This window comes from Lissotriton vulgaris, chromosome 9 (genome assembly GCF_964263255.1).
Source record: "Lissotriton vulgaris chromosome 9, aLisVul1.2, whole genome shotgun sequence".
Classification (NCBI taxonomy): Eukaryota; Metazoa; Chordata; class Amphibia; order Caudata; family Salamandridae; genus Lissotriton; species Lissotriton vulgaris.
Window position 1 is genome coordinate 395,566,156 of NC_141697.1, and position 21,908 is coordinate 395,588,063.

At 44.1% G+C, this 21,908-nt stretch overlaps 1 protein-coding gene across 15 annotated transcripts in view; it reads left to right on the forward strand.

Annotated features, from left to right (window-relative positions):
- The window catches only part of EVL (Enah/Vasp-like), a 581,837-nt gene that overhangs the window by 266,480 nt on the left and 293,449 nt on the right, over nucleotides 1–21,908 (forward strand). For all 15 annotated transcript variants that reach the window (XM_086937797.1, XM_086937801.1, XM_086937804.1 and 12 more), the window contains exon 3: nucleotides 17,013–17,190. In XM_086937797.1, coding sequence (XP_086793923.1) covers nucleotides 17,013–17,190 — 178 coding nt within the window. The remainder of the gene's footprint in view (nucleotides 1–17,012; nucleotides 17,191–21,908) is intronic.

Consider the following 21,908-nt stretch of genomic DNA (forward strand, 5'->3'; position numbering starts at 1 on the left):
AAAGCCAGTCACAATTAGGATTGTGCAGTTGCATGTGCATTCAAAACCTTCTTTCAGTGGTTGGTAGGAATGTCCTTGACTTGAGGATTATTACTTAGTAGGTCTCGGGGCTGCTCCAAAGAACACCAACCCTCATGGTTCCAGCTGTATAAGTAAAACTCTTTAATACCTGAAAAATTGTAGCATCAACGTAGGTACAACAGTTTAAAAATTGCTCCATACCTATACCTTGCTGAAGCCCCATTTAGACTTCAAAAACAAAAAAGTGTGGCATATAATCACGGGGAAACTAGCACCTTATTGTAGAAGTTTATTGAGCAGGTGCCTAGGCCCAAGTCCACTCCACTTACCTGGGACCACTCCAGGTACTTCAGGCCCGCCTTTGCACCTCAAGGCTCCCGCCTTGCGCCCTTGGCTGCATTTGTCCTCTCACACTCGACCACGTGCTTCTTGCTCCTCCTGTGACCTCTCTGGTTAGGGCCTCTCTTTCTCTCTCTCTTCTCCTCTTTTTTGCTCCTTAGCATACCTCTCTTAGGTTTCCTCCTTGTGCGGCTTTTCCGCATTTCGCACTTTTCAGTCTCTTTCATTCCGTCTGCTTTTCACACTTTTCAGACTCTTTTTCAGCCTCTTTCTGTTTACTCAGCCTCTGTTTGCCCATTTTGTGCTCCCTGTGTGCTATGTTCTAAGTTTACCCTTTCTCAGCCTTTGTTCACTCTTTACTTTTGTCCCAGGGTTTTTCTCTTTGCACCTATTTTCGTTTCTTTTTGCCGCATTTCAGACCCCCTCACCCCCCCCCCCACTCACCCCTACTCTGCCTCTCCCTCCTGCCTCCTCACGCTCCTTATCTGCTTCCCTTTTCTTATTGCGGCATTTTATCTCTCCTCCGGCATCTTCCTGCCCTCGATAGCCCCGCTCACCACCTCCTACGCTCCTCCCTGCTCCCAGGACCTACATAATGTTGACAGCTGTGAGACTGCGCCCTTCTCAGCCCATCCACAGCTGGACGGCGCCCAGCACCACGACCCCTGGTCTAATCAACCCTTGCTGCTACTCAGCTGCTACCCTTCACTTGCTAGACCGAACGTTCCCATAGATGCAGTCAAGAAGCTGAACGGATTCATTCCGTTCACTGCCTTTGATTGACTCGGGCGCGGTTTGATTTATTGTCAAATCTGGTATTACGTTGTCCATCCAAGAAGGAATCCCTTGACAGATTGGAACTCTGCGCGCCGCATACGCACATGCAGTGACGCCTCATTCCTACCAACCTTTCATACCTTGGAGAGCCACGGAGCCCCTTTCCTTCTCAACAACTGATCTGTGTGAGAAATCTTCCACTCCCGCTGCAACACTCATGGTGTTCCAAGCCCTTCTCACATCACACTTGTCCTGAGGAAGACCCCGGTAGTAAGGTTCAAGACACCTACGGATGTAGGAGTGGAAACGTCGACTTTATAGCACTTGCCAATACCTAATCGACAGTGATAAATAAACTGTGATCTCATATGTTATATGGCAAATATGTATATAGGATGTGGAATTTGACTATCCGGTATATGACCAATATATACCGAAACTGTTTGTGATATGTTTGTCACCATCATCAAACTCTCTCTCCCATCACTTACTATCTAACACTCTCTTCCCCCCTTCCCCCTGGGCACCACCCATATGAATTTGATACTTTGTTAGGTTTGTTCCTACGATTGTTCAAAAAATGCATTCCCAATGTGATTAAATAACATTGGTCGAACACTACTGTTTCATTTCTCATACTGTTGAATGCCTAGTTTCATGACTTATGTTTTTAATTTTTTCTTCCCTCCATGTGAAAGCCAGTAATTCACTGGGACCACTTTATTATATACTCCCTGGTTAGGGCCTCTCTTTCTCTCTCTCTTCTCCTCTTTTTGCCCCTTAGCATGCCTCTCTTAGGTTTCCTCTTTGTGCGGCTTTTCCGCATTTCACACTTTTCAGTCTCTTTCATCCCTTCTGCTTTTCACACTTTTCAGACTCTTTTTCAGCCTCTTTCGGTTTACTCAGCCTCTGTTTGCCCATTTTGTGCTCCCTGTGTGCCACGTTCTAAGTTTACCCTTTCTTAGCCTTTGTTCACTCTTAACTTTTATCCCAGTGTTTTTCTCTTTGCACCTATTTTGGTTTCTTTTTGCCGCTTTTCAGACCCCCTCGCCCCCTCCCTCCACTCACCCATTCTCTGCCTCTCCCTCCTGCCTCCTCACGCTCCTTATCTGCTTCCCTTTTCTTATTGCGGCATTTTATCTCTCCTCCGGCATCTTCTTCCTGCCCTCGATAGCCCCGCTCACCACCTCCTACGCTCCTCCCTGCTCCCAGGACCTACATAATGTTGACAGCTGTGGGACTGCACTGTTCTCAGCCCATCCACAGCTGGACGGCGCCCAGCACCACAACCCCTGGTCTAATTAACCCCTGCTGCTACTCAGCTGCTACCCTTCACTTGCTAGACTGAGGACACTAAACCACCTTCTACTGCCACACCACACAGCATGGTAGGACATTTCTCCCACCCCTACTGCCACTACACCTCCAACTATGTACCCTCAAGCTCAACCCAAACTTCTACTTCCATGCCACCCTTCTCAGACAGTTGCCCACCACACATCACAATAGGCCTCAGAGATCTCTCACAGGCATGCTCCTCAATTCAGCAAACATTCAATTGCATTCTGGGACCTCCTCAACTGCAGCGTACCGAACCTGGGTAAATCCAGCTTCACCTCCCGATATTGGGGTGTCCATCCTGGTGACATAGAGATTCAACACCACAAACATCTTCTCAAACCTGGAGTCGGACTAGCCATTGCATGCAAGGACACCATTAAATGTGCAACAACTACAGACCTGAACACTCCCTTCATGGAACACATGAACTTCAGCCTGCAAAATAATGACAACTCCACTCTGAAGGGTACCCTTGCATATAGACCATGGACAAACTTTAGCTACATCATCTCAAACTTCTTCGCTTCCCCCTTCTACCCCAAGCACTTAATACTTTGTGACGACTTTAGTCTCCACCTGGAAGACTGCAACCACCACTCCTTAACTGAACTTCTAAAGAGTCTGCAGAACCTAGGCCTTTCCTAGCTCTTACCCCCACACACATTGGAGGAAACACTCTAGATGCAATCTTAGACCCCGGCAGCAGCGTCAACTACAACGCCATCTCACCACTCACATGAACCAACAACTTCATCTTCCATTTCATAATCTCCACTCTCCAAACCAAAGCACCCACCAGCCTCAACCTACCCATCCGGAATTGGAACAGACTAACCAAAACTGATTGATGCAGCACACTCAAAATAAACCAGCCCAACACCACAATAATCTAGTCAAGGATATCACCAACTTCCACCAGTGAATCTCAAGCTGCCCTCCTCAAGAAACCTTCGGCCAACCCCAGCGAGATCAGCAATTTCTGCCCTATCTATCTTCTCAAGTTCCCAGCCAAAGTGATAGAGAAAATAATCAACCAACAACTCACCAACCACTTGGAACTTTACAACGTTCTTGACCACTCCCAGTCCGGTTTTCAAAGCAACCATAGCATGAAGACAGCACTCATCGTCACCACAGATGAGATCCAAACTCTACTAGACCAAGGAGATACCAGCGCCCTTGTATTGCTGGTCCTCTCCGCTGCGTTCGACATCTTGCATACTGCAGTCTCATCAAAAGACTTCACAAAAAGGCATTCAAGGACCAGTCCTCAACTGGATATGCTCTTTCATCGCAGGAAGTACACAAAGAGTCAGGCTCCCATCTTACACATCAGAGTGAAAGACCTGAGCTGCAGAGTCCCTCAAAGTTCATCTCTCAGCCAAAACCATTTCAATGTCTACATGACACATCTTGCTGACTTTATCAGAGCACAAGGCATATTCATCTTCTACGCCGATGACACCTAACATATCCTATCTTTCTCCAACAAGTACACCACAATAAACGTCACTGATGGCATGATCAGCGTAGCAGAATGGATAAATCCAACTGCCTCGAACTCAACTCTAACAAGACAAAAGTGCTGATCTTTGGGAACAAGCACTCCTCCCTGGGGCTCCACCTCCTGGCCACCTTGGTCTCATGGCGTCCTACACCAACACCCACTCACCATGCAAGAAACCTGGGAATCATCTTAGATGACAAACTCAACATGTCAACACAAGTAAACTCAGTCAGATCCTCCTTTCATATACTATGCATCCTCAAAGAAATCTTCAAGTGGATACCCTGGAACACCAGGCGTACAGTCACTCAAGCCCTTGTCACAAGTAGACTATGGAAGACTACGGCAACGTTCAGTACACCAGAATCTCTAACCACCTCCTCCACGGACTTCATACCATCCAGAACATGTTGAAAGACTCATCCTAGAACTCCCATGTTGCACCCACATTACACCATACCTCGGAGAACTCCACTGGCTTTTTATACACAAACGCTGTCAACTCAAACTCCTCACGCACACATATAGGGCACAGCACAACATATGGCCAGCATACCGGAACAGCTGCCTTCACTTCCACCTAGTCACCCTTGCTCAGCTTCACTCTCTCTCCCCCCACACTCCATGGATCCACAAAAGCGCATAACAGGAGGCCTAGCTTTCTCCCACATCATGACCAAAGACTGGAACAACCTCCCTCAACACATCAGGACCTCCTCCTCACTTCTTGAATTCTGCAAGAGGTTGAAGACAGTCTAGATTGGCCAGAACAGAGGGCGCCTACATTTTTTCAAATGCAAATGAGAATTTTTGTGGGTCTCACCTTCTCAGGGAAGATACTTGGGAATCCTTTGACACAGTCTGGCACTTGGGTCCCAAGGGTGCCCTTCTCATTTGACATTCCTACATTGAAATGATTCGAAAGGGGAAGTTGGGAGTTTATGACCGGATTTGCAGCAGTGGTTTGACTTATTCCAGTTATAAAACAGAAATTGTTTGTTAATTTCCTCATCATTATCCAGCAGGAGTTAAAAAGGAAAGTCCAATGTCCTATTGATGTCTGAGTGGCCATCCTTCCCAAGAGACATAAACTAATTTCTCATCCTTTATAATGCAGGTATTATCGTTTATTAACCCCTAAAATCCCTTTGTTCTTTTCAAAGTCCTGATGGCATTCCTTTCCAAATGACATAAATACATTTCCCACCTTGTGACATGCAGTTTTTGGACTTTGCTAGGTCCACACATATGATTGTCTCCAGAGACTAGGACTACGTTAAATATACCGAAGATAAATACTCCACAGAGGCAAATCTAAAGTCAAAGACATACTTTGGTTAGATTCAAAGATATCCTAGAAACAATGTAACTGTTTTTAAAGATTATCAAGCCATGCTGGTTTTGTAATAGATAAATAGACATCCAGTCTACTTATTTTAGTATCCTGCTACCATCTTCATGTAATTTTCCCAAAAAGTATCCTACTTTGCCTAGTTCTGCATGCAAAGTTTCTGGGTGGTCTGTCACACTGGGCTTAGAGAAGGGGGGGGGGAGGGGGGGGACAGGGGGTTGTGGCTGCAGCACAAACTGCTGAACGGAATTACACCAAATTTGGCAGAAAGCTTGATCTTGGTCCAGAAAGATCTCTTCTCATAATTTGGTGTCAATCTTTTTAGTAGTTTGGGAGTTATTAAAGAAATATATAGATCTCTAGGGACGTGGATCCTCCGTTGGGTACCCACGGATCCGAAGACCAATTAGAAGAAAAAAACCTCACCACTCACACACCATACCCCCACCGTGCGTAGCCTGGGGTTTGGTCCATACGGGGGGGCCGAAGGCAATTCGCTTCGGTAACGTACATAATTATATATTACTTTATGTAAAAGCAAAATAGAAATACACTGAAAAACCTAAAGGCTAAGTTCTAGTTATGTAGACGTTTTACCCCCACAAAATCATAGAAATTCAGCAGTTATAGTTATCCTTTTAGTTATACTTATATTAAGAAACTATACCTCATGGTCTAAAGTTAATGAACGGCACAAGTTATAGTTTTTTTTAAATAAGTAGAACTATAAGTATAACTATTACTACTGAATTTCTATGGTTTTGTGTAGGTAAAACATCACTGTCCCTTTCTCGCAAGATACGGCTATGACAGAGTTTGGCACTCAGGGTTTGCCAGAGGGTCATAGGTGTGGCAATTCTGCGACGCAACCTCCCCTTCGTACTCACGCAAACCACTAACTACCCTCCGAGATGTTAGTGCCTCAGTTTAGCATTAGAAGTGGACACCCTTAATTTATTGTCCCTATATTCTCCTCCCTGAACACTCACACCGACCTTGAAACAAACCACTGATCTTATTGCTTCCCTACCCCGATGGGATGACAGTGGTTGAGGGCAACTTCAATGCGGTCATGCAACCAGACCTCGATATCACAGGCACGCTCTCCGCAACGAGGACCCTGCACGCAAAATATCTAACGAACTGGGCAGGTACCCTGGGCTACTGTGACATCTGGAGGACTTGACACCTCCGCAGCACACTACACTCATGCGCAAATCAATAGCATTTTCATGCCCGCCCTTGACTGCCAGAAGATCTGAGATGTCGCTATCCATCCCAGGGGCATCTTCTGGGGACCCCCTGACACACTCCTTCTGACGTGGAGGAGGAATGCATGGTTCCTCCAGGACAGAGACTTTAAGATAGCAGTTGAACCAGAGCTTCAGCAATACATTTTCAGCAACAACGGCTCTGTCTCCTCCCCGGGTACCCTGTCGGAAGCTGGTAAGGCCACCATCTGTGGCGTCGCCAACGGCCATCTCATACTCCAAGGCCTGCCCCACGACTACCAGATCACTCTACTGAAAGCCCAGGCGACCCTCCTCGAGAGGCACACGCCTGGAGACCAGAACGACCTTCATACCAGGCAGCTCGCGCACTTGAGGGACGAAATCATTCAAATCTCCATGGAGTCCACTAAGCTAATATGGAGGTCCTCCGTAGCTCAAGTGTATGGCTGGGGGGACAAGAACGAGAAAATTCTACATAGACCGCATAATCCCAGAAATTCCGGACTCTGAGGATCTCATCCACTGCTCCACCCCCAGCAATGGCCCAGACCTTTGCGGCCTATAATTGTAAACTCTATTCAGCGCAACGACATGAGGTTTCCCTCTGAGTTGATCAACCTGGAACGCTTCCGCCTCCCCCGTCTCAATGCAGCTGAGTCAGCGGAGGTTGATCTCCCCATTACCCGGGAAGTAATCAATGAGGCCATATCTCGTACCGCATCGGGTACAACTCCAGGCCCAGACGGCCTCCCACAGGAATACTACGCCACCTACCAGGAGATACTCGTCCCCCACCGCTCTGATTTATTCGCTGAAGCCACTGAGAAGGGCTCATTTCCCCCAGAAACAGACGCAGCTACCATTGTCGTCATTCCTAAAACGCAACCACCCTTGTCAAACTGCGCCGAATATTGACCAATCTCTCTCATTAACATAGAGGTTACAATATTTGCCTCTGTCCTGGCTCAGCGACTTTGACCCTACCTTGCCAAACTGATCCACCCTTACCAATGTGGATTCATGCCAACACGGGCACTTTCTCCGACGTCCCCACTTGGCCAATTATTAGCTCCATAAAAGGCCTTTGACTCAGTTGAGTGGTAATATATAGAGGATGCATTGGCAGCAATGAGCCTGGGCCAACATTTCCGCAGCTTGGTTATGGTCCTGTATTCTAGACCCCAAGCACGGGTGAACATCAATGGGGTGTTTTCAGAGATGTTTCCCATCAGGGGAGGGACGAGGCAGGGCTGCCCTCTTTAGCCCCTTCTCTTTGCCCTGGCGATGGAGCCCCTGGCCTGCCTCATTCGGTTTGATGACCGGATTCAAGGATGGAAGTGGCAGAATTCAGACGAAGACAAAATCGCCTTGTATGCAAATTAAGTCCTGCTCTTCCTCGCAGAACCGGCCCAATCTGGCACCCAATGCCTCCAGGCGCTGCGCTCCTTTGGGCAGGTTTCTGGCCTACGATTGAACCCAAGCAAGTCCGTCTTTGTCCCTCTGCCTATATTGAGAGATTGTTTTGACTGGCAATCAACAATACCTAACAGGCGTCAATCGTTTAAATACCTGGGAATCCGGGTCGCAATGCTCCCTGAACTCGCCTGGTCGCTCAACATCACTCCATTAGTTCAGTGGGCCAGAGACGACCTCCGTAAGTGGCAAACCCTGCTGCTTAACCCCATGGGGAGTCACCCTCTTCAAAACAATGATCCCCCCAGATTCCTCTACGTGAGCCAGAATTCCCCATCCCACCTCCCACGGACCTGGTTCAAGGAACTGGACAGTCTTCTTTTTTTTTTTTTGTATGTTCTTATATAGCGCTCGATCACCTGGGGAGGTATCTCGGCGCTTGCCTTGGGAACCCGTCCTGGCTTTTCCCTGTGAGGTAGCCCCTACAGGGCATCCCCAAGGTGAAAGCCAGGCATCCCGCCGCGGGGGGGGCGTTGTGGAGATTAAGCAAGCTTAATGCCCAGAGTTGCAGAGTGTGAACCCATGATTAGGTCAGGCACCGAAGCGAGAATTATCGAGTCTGTGGACATTTGAGCTCAAGACCCTGCCGCGTCGGGAATTGAACCCTCGTCCCGGGTTTGACCTCTGCTTCAGGGTCTGCCTGCTCTAACCAGTGAGCCACACTTCTCCACAAATTCCTCTAGGATGGACGGAGACCACGAATGGCCCTATCTCAATGCTGTATTCCGCCCTTCTACGGAGGCATGGGCATGACCAATTTATATCTGTAATATCTGGCAACCCTCTTACTCAATCTGCATGATTGGTATAATGGGGACTGATGTCATCCAACATACAGAATAGAACTGAATGACTTGAGCCTTCCCAAAATCCAGCTGATGATGTATGGAGGGCCTATACCCAGAACTCTGCCTGTGGTGGCAAGAGCAGTTCTCCTGGCCTGGCGCGCTTCTCTGCGCCACTCCCAGTGGACGAACTAGCTAATCCAATGCACACCACTCTGGCAAGGCACCTGGCCCAGGAGGTTAGTGAACTGGAGGGCTTCTGGGCTTAGGACCTGATTGGTATCTCTCAGTTGGGGGATGTATGGGCTAGCGACCATATGCACACTTTCTACGACCTGCAAACCAGCGATTCCCTCCTTACATCGGATTCTACAGATACTTGCAACTACGCCACGCCCTCCACACACACATAGCAAACAGCACAACATTACCAGAATACAGCCCCCCAGATGGGAAACCCGGGGAAGGGTGGGGTCTCACGGATGTACCGCTCCCTAACTAATTACACTCCAACCACTCGGGCTGGCTCAGAAATCAATTCACCTCGAGGAAGAGGATTGGAGGGATACCTTGATAGCACCCAAAACCATCATCATCATCTCAAGTCCGGCTCCGCCTGGTCCAACTGTATTACCTGCACTCTGCCTACTTGACCCCAAAACATCTTCATAGCGCTGGCTTGAGACAGACTCCATCCTGTACTCACTGCGACCAAGATCAGGCAGACTTCTACCACATGGTGTGGACTTGCCCCCTCCTAAAGCAATATTTGGAGACATTAGAGGGGGAACTCGCAGAGGTCCTGGAATGTGAGGTCCCACACAATCTACTGAACACACTCCTGGGGGTCACGGATGGATCAGATGGGTCCAGAGCTGACAAACCCTTCCTTAGAACGGCCATGGTGGTGGCAAAAAGAGATATAGCTGCCAACTGGAAGAGCCCTACTCTATTGTGTGATGCAGGAGAAACTCTGTATGAAGCCAGAAGATGCCCGGCTAAACATCGCAAGGTTTGGGGCAAATGGTTGGGTCAGATGGAATAAGCACACTCTACTCCAATAACTCTGTTTATTGTATGTGGCCTCATGGGCTCATGGACTGCAAAGCATACTAAATTCCAAGGATATAATGTGGCTGCGGCCTATCATAGCTGTAATGTGCTGTTTTAATTTTTCACCTATGTTCTTTTGTTCGAAAACCAATAAGATTGAATTAAAAAAAAAACTTTCAGACAGGGCTTACCATGTGTCTTTGAATTCAAATGTCCTTCCCATGCTGCCCAACATCGAAGACAAGTTTGATAGCTCTCAATTGTGGGATACATTCATATCTCAGATGAACCCAGATACTTGCTCCAATAAATTGCAGATCCGGAGTTGGAACCAGATGGGACATTTATGACTGATCAAAAATCTATGGCTTTTCATGTTTTGACATACTACATCTGTTTGTTTCAGAACACTCGTTCTTGATGACGAATGTATCATCCAGTCATCGTAGTAAGGATGCTCTAGGTTACTTTATTGTGGGGAATGCGTGCTAGGACCTTTACAAAAACCTTTGGTGAGGACATCAAACCAAAGGGGAGCACTTGCAACTGCCAATGATGACATTCCACACAAAATCTCACAAATGTTCTGATGTGGAAATATTGAGGTTTGGACAAAAGCATCTTGGGAGATCTTATGATAATGTTATCTATTCCTCCAGCAAAATTAAAGGAATTATCTTATGCAAGGTTTACACTTTGAAGTGAGGGATTTTTAGGAATTGATTTGGTCTCTTTGGGTTTATTATCATTTATTGTCATCTTGGTTGAGAAGTCTCTTGATGACTTCTCAACCAAGATAACACTCGAATAGAAATATTTTCCCTAATGTGAGTTTGGAACAGATCAGATTGCATTTTATGTTAACAGTTCCATACATTCTTTTCCAGTGCTCTGAAGTTTATTTGAGCTTGAGCATAAGTTAGCTGTACTGAACTTAAATCTGAAGGGATCTCCTCAAATTCCAGAGAGTAAACTTGACTTATTATTCCCAGCACTTGACACATTCTCTTTACATGAAAGTATGAAATGCGACCCCGCTTCATCGGTATACTTGCACAGTCAGGATCACTTCTTGGGTTTAGGAGGAAGAGGGAGGGGTAACACATTCTCATTTAATAACAGCACATTTCCCAATGAAATTACCTTTACATTTGCAAGACATTTAATTTTACTGATAAAACTATAGGGAGCACAAAAGATTATGAGTGGAAAATGGGGTCAGCAAATATTTGGCATGTGCACATCACTTGGACAAGGTATCTTTTGTGCTACGCTGCGCATTTTAGGCATTATGCGCTTTTAGCGAGTTAATTCGTGGAAGTGAGCGCGTTTTTAAAACCTCCCTGTTTTGTGTATTCTTTTTTAATAATTTCCTTTTTCAACCCCTGATCTTAACTGTAACTATAGCGCATACTTGCACTATAATTGTCACATCCACCACTGCTTTAGCGGGTTATTAGCAGGTCCACACGTTTTGCAGCCATCTTGGGGGTAGGTAGGGACGTCTGGCGGCGCCATCTTGGTGAGCGCTCTAGTGCTCAGGCGTGCAGGCGAGTCGCCTATTTAACCTGTCATGGAGACTCGCAGCGGTGACGCGCAGCGGGCGCACCGTATTCGCACTGGAGTCAAGCCAGAGTCCTGCCCGTCTGCGCCCGTCAGCGTTGAGGAGGCGTCAGAGGCAAGGGACTCCGCTCCATGTAATAGAGGACCAGGTTTGTCTAGGGAGTTGTTATGCTCCCTTAATAAATTTTCCTCACACTGTCACGATGCTTTAATACCAGATACATGGGACGGTCCAGCTTGTTGCTCCCATTGCAAGGCGACGCCTATTCCAGAGCCATCTTTTCGATTGGACACACAACCTACTGTTTTACGAGGGGGGCTTATCAATGCAAGGTCGATGTGCAAAAATGCACAACATATTAATGACCTGATCACAGAGATGAACTTAGATTGGCTTCTTATTACCGAAACCTGGCTTAGTGCCTGGTGTAACCCGGATATAGCAGTGCCTCTTCCGCAAAGCTTCTTAATACTGCGATTAGATAGGCCTATGCGACGGGGAGGAGGCTTGGCAATCATCCACCGCAACACAATGAAGTGTACTACGTGCGAGTTACCAGACATTAAGGGGGCAGAGGCCATGGCTTTTTGTCTTGGTATTCATTATTCTTTTACTTTTTCTGGTGCCCGATCTATCGGCCACCTGGACCACCCACTAAATTTTTGGAGAGCATTGGAGACATACTGAGCGATCTTACGCTTTGGTTTGCCCACTGTACGGTGTTAGGAGACCTTAATCTCCACTTAGACTCCCCTAAGGAGCCAGGGGCAACCTGTTTCATGGACATCATCAATATTCTTGCTCTTACCCTGCTGACGTTGGAACCCACTCATATAGCAGGTCATGTACTAGATTGTATTTGTTCTAATTCAGATAGTTTGATAGTCAAATCCCCTTGTGCCCAAATCTGGTCAGACCACAAATTTATTCCATTTGACCTTCTCTTAAAACATAATGTCCCGGTGAAAAGTACGAAAATAATAGATGCTAGTCGCAAACCGGATTGGAAAAACTTACTCACTTGGCCAGACCTCTTGGAGAAATTAAGAGAGAGCAAACCCGCATTAACTGGCCATACTTCGATAGATAACCAGCAATTTTGTGAGTGGATTATGACATTTGGTACGTCCTCGGATTTAACGAATGCAAAAAATTCAAGCGGTATCAAAAATAAAACGAGTGCCCCATGGTTCTCATTAGCCTTAAAAATGGAGTTAGGCGAAGTGAGATCATTGGAGCAGAGGTGGCGAAGAAACTACGAGGCTGTTGCCCGTGACACCTACAAAATTGCCCGAAGGAAGTATCATGCCGCAATCAAGTTGGCAAAAAGAGCCCATTATTTAGAGGCTTTATCTACCTCTGGAAATGGACAGAAGGAGATCTTTAAGATTGTCAACAGTTTCACCAATCCTACAGCACTCTGGCAGGAAATTCCCCCCTCTCTACCTCTCTGTAATGCTATCGCCAATTATTTTGAGAAGAAGTTCTTAGACATCGTGAAGGTTTTCCCCCCTGTGTCATCAACCTTGATGAACCTGGAAAGGATGGGGTCGGGCAATGAAATAACTAATACTACTTGTTTTGATTCATTTGCCCCCATTTCCCTAGAGGATTCGCATCAGGCCATTCTAGTAAGTAAATCTGGATCACCCTTCGACCCCTGTCCGCCTTTGGTTTTACAGGCGTTGGTCGAGGAGGTAAATCCAACTATTAACAGCATTATTAATTCATCACTGGCTACGGCAGAAATCCCTTGCGAATGGAAGCTTGCAGCGGTCAAGCCCCTTCAGAAAAAGGCTTTACCTGACCCAACCACTCTTTCTAACCTGCGTCCTATTTCCCTGCTCCCCGTGGTGTTTAAGCTGACGGAAAAATTTGTTAATAACCAACTTACGAATTTTCTTGAGGAGAATAACATCCTGCACACCAATCAATCAGGGTTTAGATCTAAACATTCTACTGAATCTGCCCTTTTGTTTACGGCAGAGACCCTGCGAATGGCTATGGATCAAGGGAAGAAGGCCGTCTTGATTTTACTCGATCTATCGGCGGCCTTCGATACGGTCACACATACAATTTTGGTCGACCGTTTATTTAACGCAGGCATAGGAGGGAGGAGTGGCGTTGGCATGGTTTAGAAATTTCCTCAACCAAAGACGTCAAGACACGGTACTGGGTGAATTTAATTCTGAAGTAAAAGTCATCAGCTCAGGGGTCCCCCAGGGCTCCAGTTTGAACCCTGTACTCTTTAACCTTTACATGGTACCCCTGATTGAGCTAATCGCCTCCTATCAGATTAGCACAATATCATACGCGGATGACACACAGCTTATCCTGGGGTTGGATAGGGAGCTGCCCGGAGCAGAGGAAAATCTGAAAAACTGCCTTACGGCCACATTTGAGTGGATGAATAGCAATCACCTCAAGTGTAACTCCGGGAAGACGGAAATCTTGCCCTCCGGTCCTCAAAACTTGTTTTCCCCCAAACAATGGTGGCCCGGGGATGCTGAAGCTCCTCCCAACACTATCTCTTCTGCTCGTAATCTGGGCATCAAGTTTGATGACCAATTGTCATTTAAGCAGCAAGTGGTAGGCGTGGCTAGCACGTGTTTCCATATTATTAAATCGCTTAGGAAGTTCTTTGATCTTCTTCCTTTGGCAGCAAGGAAAACAGTGGCAGTAGCGTTGATAACATCGATACTGGACTACTGCAATAGCCTGTATGCGGTAACTAATAAAGCCGTGCTCCACAGGCTGCAGTTGGTCCAGCATGCTACTGCCCGTTTGATACTTCGCTGGCCTAGAAAGTCATCTGCCTCGGCCGCGCTTAAGACTCTCCATTGGTTACCAATACACAAGCGTATTTTATTTAAGATCCTTGTTATCACCTTTAGAGCTTTTCAGCTACAAGGGCCCAGGTACTTGTCCAATGGCTTCAAGCGTTATCAGCCAGCTCGCTGCCTGAGGTCCGCTAATCAAAATCTATTGGTAACCCCCAGATTCAGACTTGTCACTAAAGGTGGGAAATCTCTTTTTGTCCTGGGTTCCAGGGCTTGGAACAAACTGCCACCCCAGCTTCGGCTAATGTCTAATGAGAGCCACTTCAGGAAGTCCCTGAAGACCTGGGTGTTCTCCCTCACTGACGCTGCCTGTAGGGCACTGGTGATGCTTCATAGAGTGGTAGTAGCGCTATATAAATGCGACGTTACATTACATTACATTACATCACCAAGTAAAAGATCTTGATTTGTTATGATCCTATTAAAATCTTTGTTTACATTACACTTAAGAATTAGTAAAAAAAAAAAAAAATCTAAAAAGAATAGCACTTCATTTCTGTGTTTCGTTTTATTTACTTTGAAATATTTGTACAGCTCATTATTAGGTATTTAAATTGTGTTGTCTCTTACAAGAAAATAACATCCTACAGCCTTTCCTTTCACACAAGCAAAATTGTCGGATAATTCACATTACAAAATTCTCACTATTGGCAGTTAGAGAAGAAAAGTTAGCGCCATTCTCCCTGTTAATGAAATAACCAGCAATATGTCAGAAGACTAAACTAGGATTTGACCTCCATCTTTGAATGCACAGCAAATGTGACAATTAAAAAAATAGTCCTTTTTAATAGTCATCCACCTTTGCAATTCTAACATGGGTATTTTGAGGGTGCTGCAGCACCATTTGAACCTCTACTTTCAGGACCCAATCCCTGCCTTCACCATTCCTACTCCTATACTAAAGAATACAAAAAAATGTAATTTATTGCATTCAGTACAGTGAAGGAAAAGGCATAGACGCTGGAAGTAAGGGTTTGGGGCTGCTTTGGCATGCACAAGATAACCAATCTGCAAATCAAAAGGTGATTGAGCAATAAAGATGTTATTACATTTTGCTTTTTATCTTGTCATAATTGCTGTGCATTTAAAGACCGAGGTCAAATGGCAGGCTATGTCTTCTACCAAATTGCTGCTTATTCTTTTAACATCAAGACTGGTGATTACTTTTCTTTCTCTGACTGCAAAGTTAGAAGATTTTGTAAAGTGAAATATCTGATAATCTTTGAAGGGTACAGGGAGTGTGAAAGGAAAGGCTGTGGTATGTCAATGTTTTTTTCTGACACACATTTTTTAAATACCTGTAAAATAACTGTACAGATATTTGAAAATATATCAGCAGTTGGGAAAGCACGAATGAAACAGCTTTTTGTAATTTCGAAGTATAATCGAAAGAAAGAATTGAATAGGACCAAAACAAATCAATACACACTTTTCTTGGTTATTTACAAATGGAAAATATTTGCTGAAACCTACATAACATAATTGTTTGCCTACATCATCGTTTTATCAGTAAACCTGCATGGCAGTGTGAATATTGTGCCCATTTCAATGGAAGAAGTGCTGTCTGTAAATGACAGTGCACTACCACACTATGCTTTAGAAATATATTTGCAACTGTGTTCTTCGAAATGCAATACAGGATACATAATGCACCTTTTCCACTCTCCTGCTGAATGGGCCAGACTCACTTGCTATACTTGTTCTGTGTGTGATGTTTGGATATCTCACAGTCCATATGATTTCAGTGATGTAACACTGATGGCAACAGCCCCACTCTGAAAATTGCTCCGGCACCACTGGGAAAAGGCCCCACCTTTCCCAAATCCATGTTGACAAAAATTAGATTTTCAGTCAACCTTCAATCTGACACCCAGGAATATGCAACGTATACCAGTCTAGTTACCAAGGGGTCCGAGAGAAGGCCTGGAACTCTACTCAGGGCGCCTAGACATTATCTGGAAGTGTTGTTAAGTCCTCAAAGCTCTGGATCTCCAAACCTGAGACTGTTAGGACAATGTGATGTCTGTCTGCAGGAAGCAGACAAAAGAAACAACGTGTGGTGGGGCTTCTCCCCGTTTATTGCTCTGGGAAGGGGAAGGGCATCACAGGGAAAGGTGTAGGGTAGAAGGCAGAAGCTTGATTTAAGGTAGATGCCGAGTCACATGGTGCCTGGATGGGAGTTGGGACACCTCATTTAGTAAGTAATGGCTCGAGGAAGGGGTTAAGGGAGTAAGCAATGTTTATGCATGGCACTCTCAAAGTAAAGCAGTAATTCCTTTTAAGAGAGCGTGCAGGAGTCTTTCAGGACTTGGCTACTAATTTCACCCATTTGTGTTTTTTCAGTTGTTTTTTAATATCTGGCTGATACTTAACAAGAAGTCATTCCTAACCTTTGGAGCAAACCCCGAAAGGATCAGGATAGAGCGGCAAGCTCTTTTTGCAGCAAATGTTTTCTAAGTGCAGTTTGTTAGTGCTGCTGGTGATGTCTTGGGCTCCCTGAGAAAATGTTTTTGTTTTTTAGGTAAACCGGGTTGATCAGTTTCAAAGCTTTGAATGTAATGCAAGCAGAGTTAAATGTACAACCAGTTGTCAACACATGAGTCTATTGTCAGTTTAGCATGACAAAAAGCACAGCATCGAATGGGGGAAAATCTTCATTCCTGTTTCCAAATGTGACATCGAGGAGTATGTTCTGTAATGAAACTAAAATCTATAATTTGGAATTACAGGTAGTGATTAACTATTCAATTGTAAAAGGACTGAAGTACAATCAAGCCACACCCACCTTTCATCAATGGCGGGACGCACGCCAGGTATACGGCTTGAACTTTGCAAGCAAGGAAGAAGCCACCACATTCTCCAATGCAATGTTATTCGCTCTGAATATCATGAATTCACAAGATGGAGGTAAACACTAAATTTACTCTATTGTATACTACCGTGAATGATAGTAGCTCTACTTTATTGTTGTGATGGAATATTGTGAGTTCATTGTACCTAAATTACATTAATACTTTATTTTTCACAAACTAGTGATTGTTAGATTGCGTGAAGCAACATTTTGGTTTGATTGTCATAGTTCTAAAGTGCTTCTAAAGTTTGTAAACTTATATTTATAGATTTTTGGTGTCTTGCTGTTAGTGACAGGAGATAATAGTCTTAATTTGTTTACTTCAGTCTTAGATTTCTCTTGGTGTGCCCTCATATACTGATTTCATGGTAACTTGGAATGAGATGTTTAAATTAACTATTCGTATTTGGTGCGGTATTTGTATTTTCAATAAGTCACATCAAAGTAAAAGCAGGCATAGTATTTACACATTATTTATTTTTGACTGCCTAGTCCTTTAGTTTGTTTACTTTGTGCATACATATCCATGATAGATGCACTGAAACGTATTTTCTATTATACTCATTAAACAATAACTCTCAATACGTACAGTGTGAACTGCAATAATTATACCATTCCAGATTTCATAACCCTTTGTATGAAAGGAAAATAATTCCTTGATTGGAGAATCTCAGTCTTAAAAAGGCGAGGAAAAATAAAGTGTGGTAGATCAACTTTTATATCTCACTATATTAGCTATAGAAACAATTATAGTGGGTCGCATGTATTCATGTTACCATAATGTTGAAGAGTATACATCATGGGCCATATTGGGTTCAGATCTAGATGGCCCCCTGGGGTTCCTACTCCACCCCTCTTTGCCCATGAATCTCAATGATTTCGGGTTTCTGCAATCCCTTCTTCTCCTATCTACCTCATTACATTGAGGATTGTGGAATGAGCTTTTTGTATTTGCCTGTTGATGTATGGTACTAAAATCACCTGTGATTTCCTCTGGGTTAGCTTTTTCCTTTCAATGCGACATTGTGAAATTCAGGCTGTGGTCAATTTTCCTGTCAGTGGCCTCTGAGCAGCTGCACCCAGAGAACGCGACCACAAAATGAGTGAGGAGCGCATCCTTTGGTGTCTGCCTCACAGCTACTGCTTCCATTCCAAGACTGTCAACTGCAGTCCGGAGCCAGCTCAATTTGCAGGATTATGTCTTGCTTCAGCATAAAAGGTGCATTGAGGTAGCACACAAGAGAGAAACATATTACCAGATTATACAGTCTACCCTGCCCTTTGGTGCCTTCAACACTACTTGAAGGTAGCCTGTACTTTGCCTGCTTTATCTGTAGCCGCCACACTTGTGAAACATTGCTTTATTACTCATGTTTATTTATTTGTTTGGATTTGTCCTATTGTATCCCCTTCACTAGCTTAAAGAGAGGACCTCATAGAAGCCATAATAAAAAACCATATGTTTTTGTGCACTCCACTCAGATTGCTTTACAGCTTAGCAAACTAACTGCTCTTAAGTTCACTACATGCAAGGTTGTCCACTTATGATGACAGACAAAGTAAAATATGTCTCTTGGAAGTGCCAAAAAAAAAGCATTAGGAGGATTTTTACCCATGGGTGACCACAACCAAATGCAAGCCTGAATTGTTGGCAACTCTGCATTTGATATACTATTGGGAAGAATTAGTACAAATTAGGCTCATCAAAGACTGTCGGGACTAAATAAATTCTGAAATGTCTTCCTTCCACTGACTAATGTCTCCCCTTCAAATGAAGGGTTTGGACCTTGATATTAAATGCAACAATAATAATCCAGATGTTGCTGACTTCAATGCGTCTGTTTACTTTTTTTCCAGGGCTTAAAAAGTTGCTAGTTTAAACATTGAAGCCGAGAACGTAATTTTCAAATACTTGTTCACCAACATTAAGTGGAAGGGGATGACAATTGTGCATTTGTGAATCTTTTTTCTGGATCTCCTCCATTGTATTTCAAGAAGCCTTTTCAAAAAGACAAAAGAAATGGTGCACCCTTCAAAATAATACCCTGGTAGAAAACACAACATCAAATGAGGTTCAAAGTCTTCAAAATATGACCGTTAGATTGCAATAAAAAAAGCTCGCTCGACCTCTGTCACTTCTTGCATTTGGGTAAACATTTTCTCATCTATCTAAATGTTAACCATTCCCAATCCCGCTAATTTGAGTTTTATCTGTACTGAAATTATGGATTGCAATGATATGGTGGCCGTGGATTTTCCAGGGTAACTTCCATATAAACCCCACCTCTATTTTTTTTATAAGGTTTTCCGAGTGGGTTGGGATGAGTTTTGGTTCTCATCATAAATATGTATGGGTATGCCAAATGTATACTTGCAATTAGATTTGGTTGTCCTGCTTGAGGATGTTTTTGAAGTAATACCCTACCACTTCTTGATGGCATCGCAATAGTCTTCTATAAAGAATGTGCTTGGCATGCGTTCTCCACAGTTCTACAGGTGATTGAATTAAAGAGTGCTTATGTGGTCTTTTAGAGGTGTAATAATTGTACTCCTGAGGGCAGAGAAGTACTATACCAGTGTAGCAATCTTCCGATGCATATCCTTCCTTGATTAGGACAGCAAGATGTTTTCTGAGATTCTTTGAGTGAGTCTAGTGGCCATCATTAAATCAGTCCTTCATACAGATCAGTCAGGGTTTTCAAAGGGTCAGTACTTGATCAACAATCCCAGTCCACTCTGTTTTGTTTTTAAGCCTCTCCAGAAAGACTTCCCTAAAGCTGGTCTTTTGTCCTTGAATGGTTAAAAGGCCAGTGCCCTGGGTCGTCTTCTTTTAGAACATGCAGCACATGAAGCTGGCTTCATCTTTTCCAAAGGAGCCTTTTATAAACCACTGTAGGCTAACATATTCATAAATGGGTAATGGACATATGGCATTAGAGTTCCAGCTCCACTGTGGAACACAAGTGGTATTCTTTATTATCAATCCTTTTCTTATTTCCCTTGAAGCCCTACTTATAATACTTGGAGGAGATGGGTAAAGATATGAGACTGTTTGGTCTCAAGAGGTAAATTGATACTTGTGAAACTCATAAATTAGACTGATGCTCTGCTTTTTGTCAGCAATACCATTCCCTGATTATCAACCAACCTAAATATAATTACCAATTGTTCAGTTCCCTCTAGCTACCTGCATCATGAAGGAAATGCTGAATTAGCCCCTTTAAATAAAAGGTGCTGCTCAATGTGGTCAGAGAAAAAGGGAATAAAATGTCTCGCTTTCATAACATAGCTCAGGATTGCCTTTGTTAAATTCATCGAAAAACTATTATTATTAATTATCACAAAGAGGATGCGGAAGACGATTAGACTATTCCTTCAGTAAACCCTTGCACTTCTGCCTATCCACATTCCTGCACATTTTTTTCCCCTTCTTGGGTGCCAATTAAGGTATTCATTTGGAAAGGAGAGTAACTGTGCACTGATTTAGTTTAACCAAAAGCTGCTATAGACAGTTCAATTTACTACATTTCTTATTTTACCACAACCAATTCTTGAAAAGTTTTCTTCTCCATCCCCTTGGCTCAAAGTGGTGGAGGGTTAAGTGGCTCTCATCCCACGCCGACATCTATTAATTATTTACCCCAATCCAGCTGTGGTAAACAACTTCTAATATTTTGCCACAAAGAAAGCTATGATCTTGTTAGAGTCTCTTCTGTCAGACAATTTTAAAGACTCCATTAACTCTTCACTTCCGCTTAATTCTCAATTTTTTTGCTCCGAAAAGTGTTGTTCACTAAATGCCATGGTATGCTGCACATTACCACCGTTGTATATGCCCTGTGTACTGCTCTGTGATGTTCAGAAAAAAACAATCCATTTAACCCCTTCTGCCGCGGCGCAGGGGGGCTAGGGGGCAGGCGCAGCGCTTTGGTGCTCATGACGGAACCACGCTGTCATGAGTCACGGGCGGTGTGTGCTCATGATAGCGGGGTCCGTCACGGCCCCGTCCGCTCATTATTTCGCCCGCACAGGCGGCGAATTAATGCTGCGTGGGCAGAGCGGCAGCTGCATGACGGAACCACACAGTCATGAGCTCACGCCGCCCTTGGCTCACGACGGCTTGGTTCCATCATAAGCAGGCAAGGGGTTAAAGGTGTATTTAAGTGTATACTTTGGAAAGTGAGTAAGATGTATTTCTCTGAATATGTAAACAGACTCACAGAATGGTTTCTGAGTTTTACCATGTGAAGTAGAAAAAAGAATAGTTAAATACTTTTCATTTTTTTCTAGATATCTTTATTCAATTTTCCAAACATTGAAAAGGGAAAATGTATAATATAAACAATAATGGTAGTCTTACTCTTCATCAAGGGATCACACTTCCATTTTGATCAGCACAACATCAATTGGATAATACGCATTCCTTGAATGGTATTGTTTTGACCAAGGCAGTTCACTCGTTATACATTATTACATATCATATATACTGTCAGTCCTGTCTGAGCTTGATGTTAGTTTCCTCTCTGACTATTATATTCCACGCTGAAAGTCCAGTTTGCCTAGTTGCAACACCGCCATGACATTTTTTTATTATTATGCTTTCTGTGGTTACCCAATTATAGTTGTTTTCAAGATCAAAGATTAAATCACAAACTACTCTACTAGCATGAGGCAGCATCACAGTCATTAGCAGTGGGAGACATAATAGAGACTACCAGTATGGAAAGTAGAGCAGTCAATTAATACGTCAGCTTGGCCTTTTAGTTTATAAAAT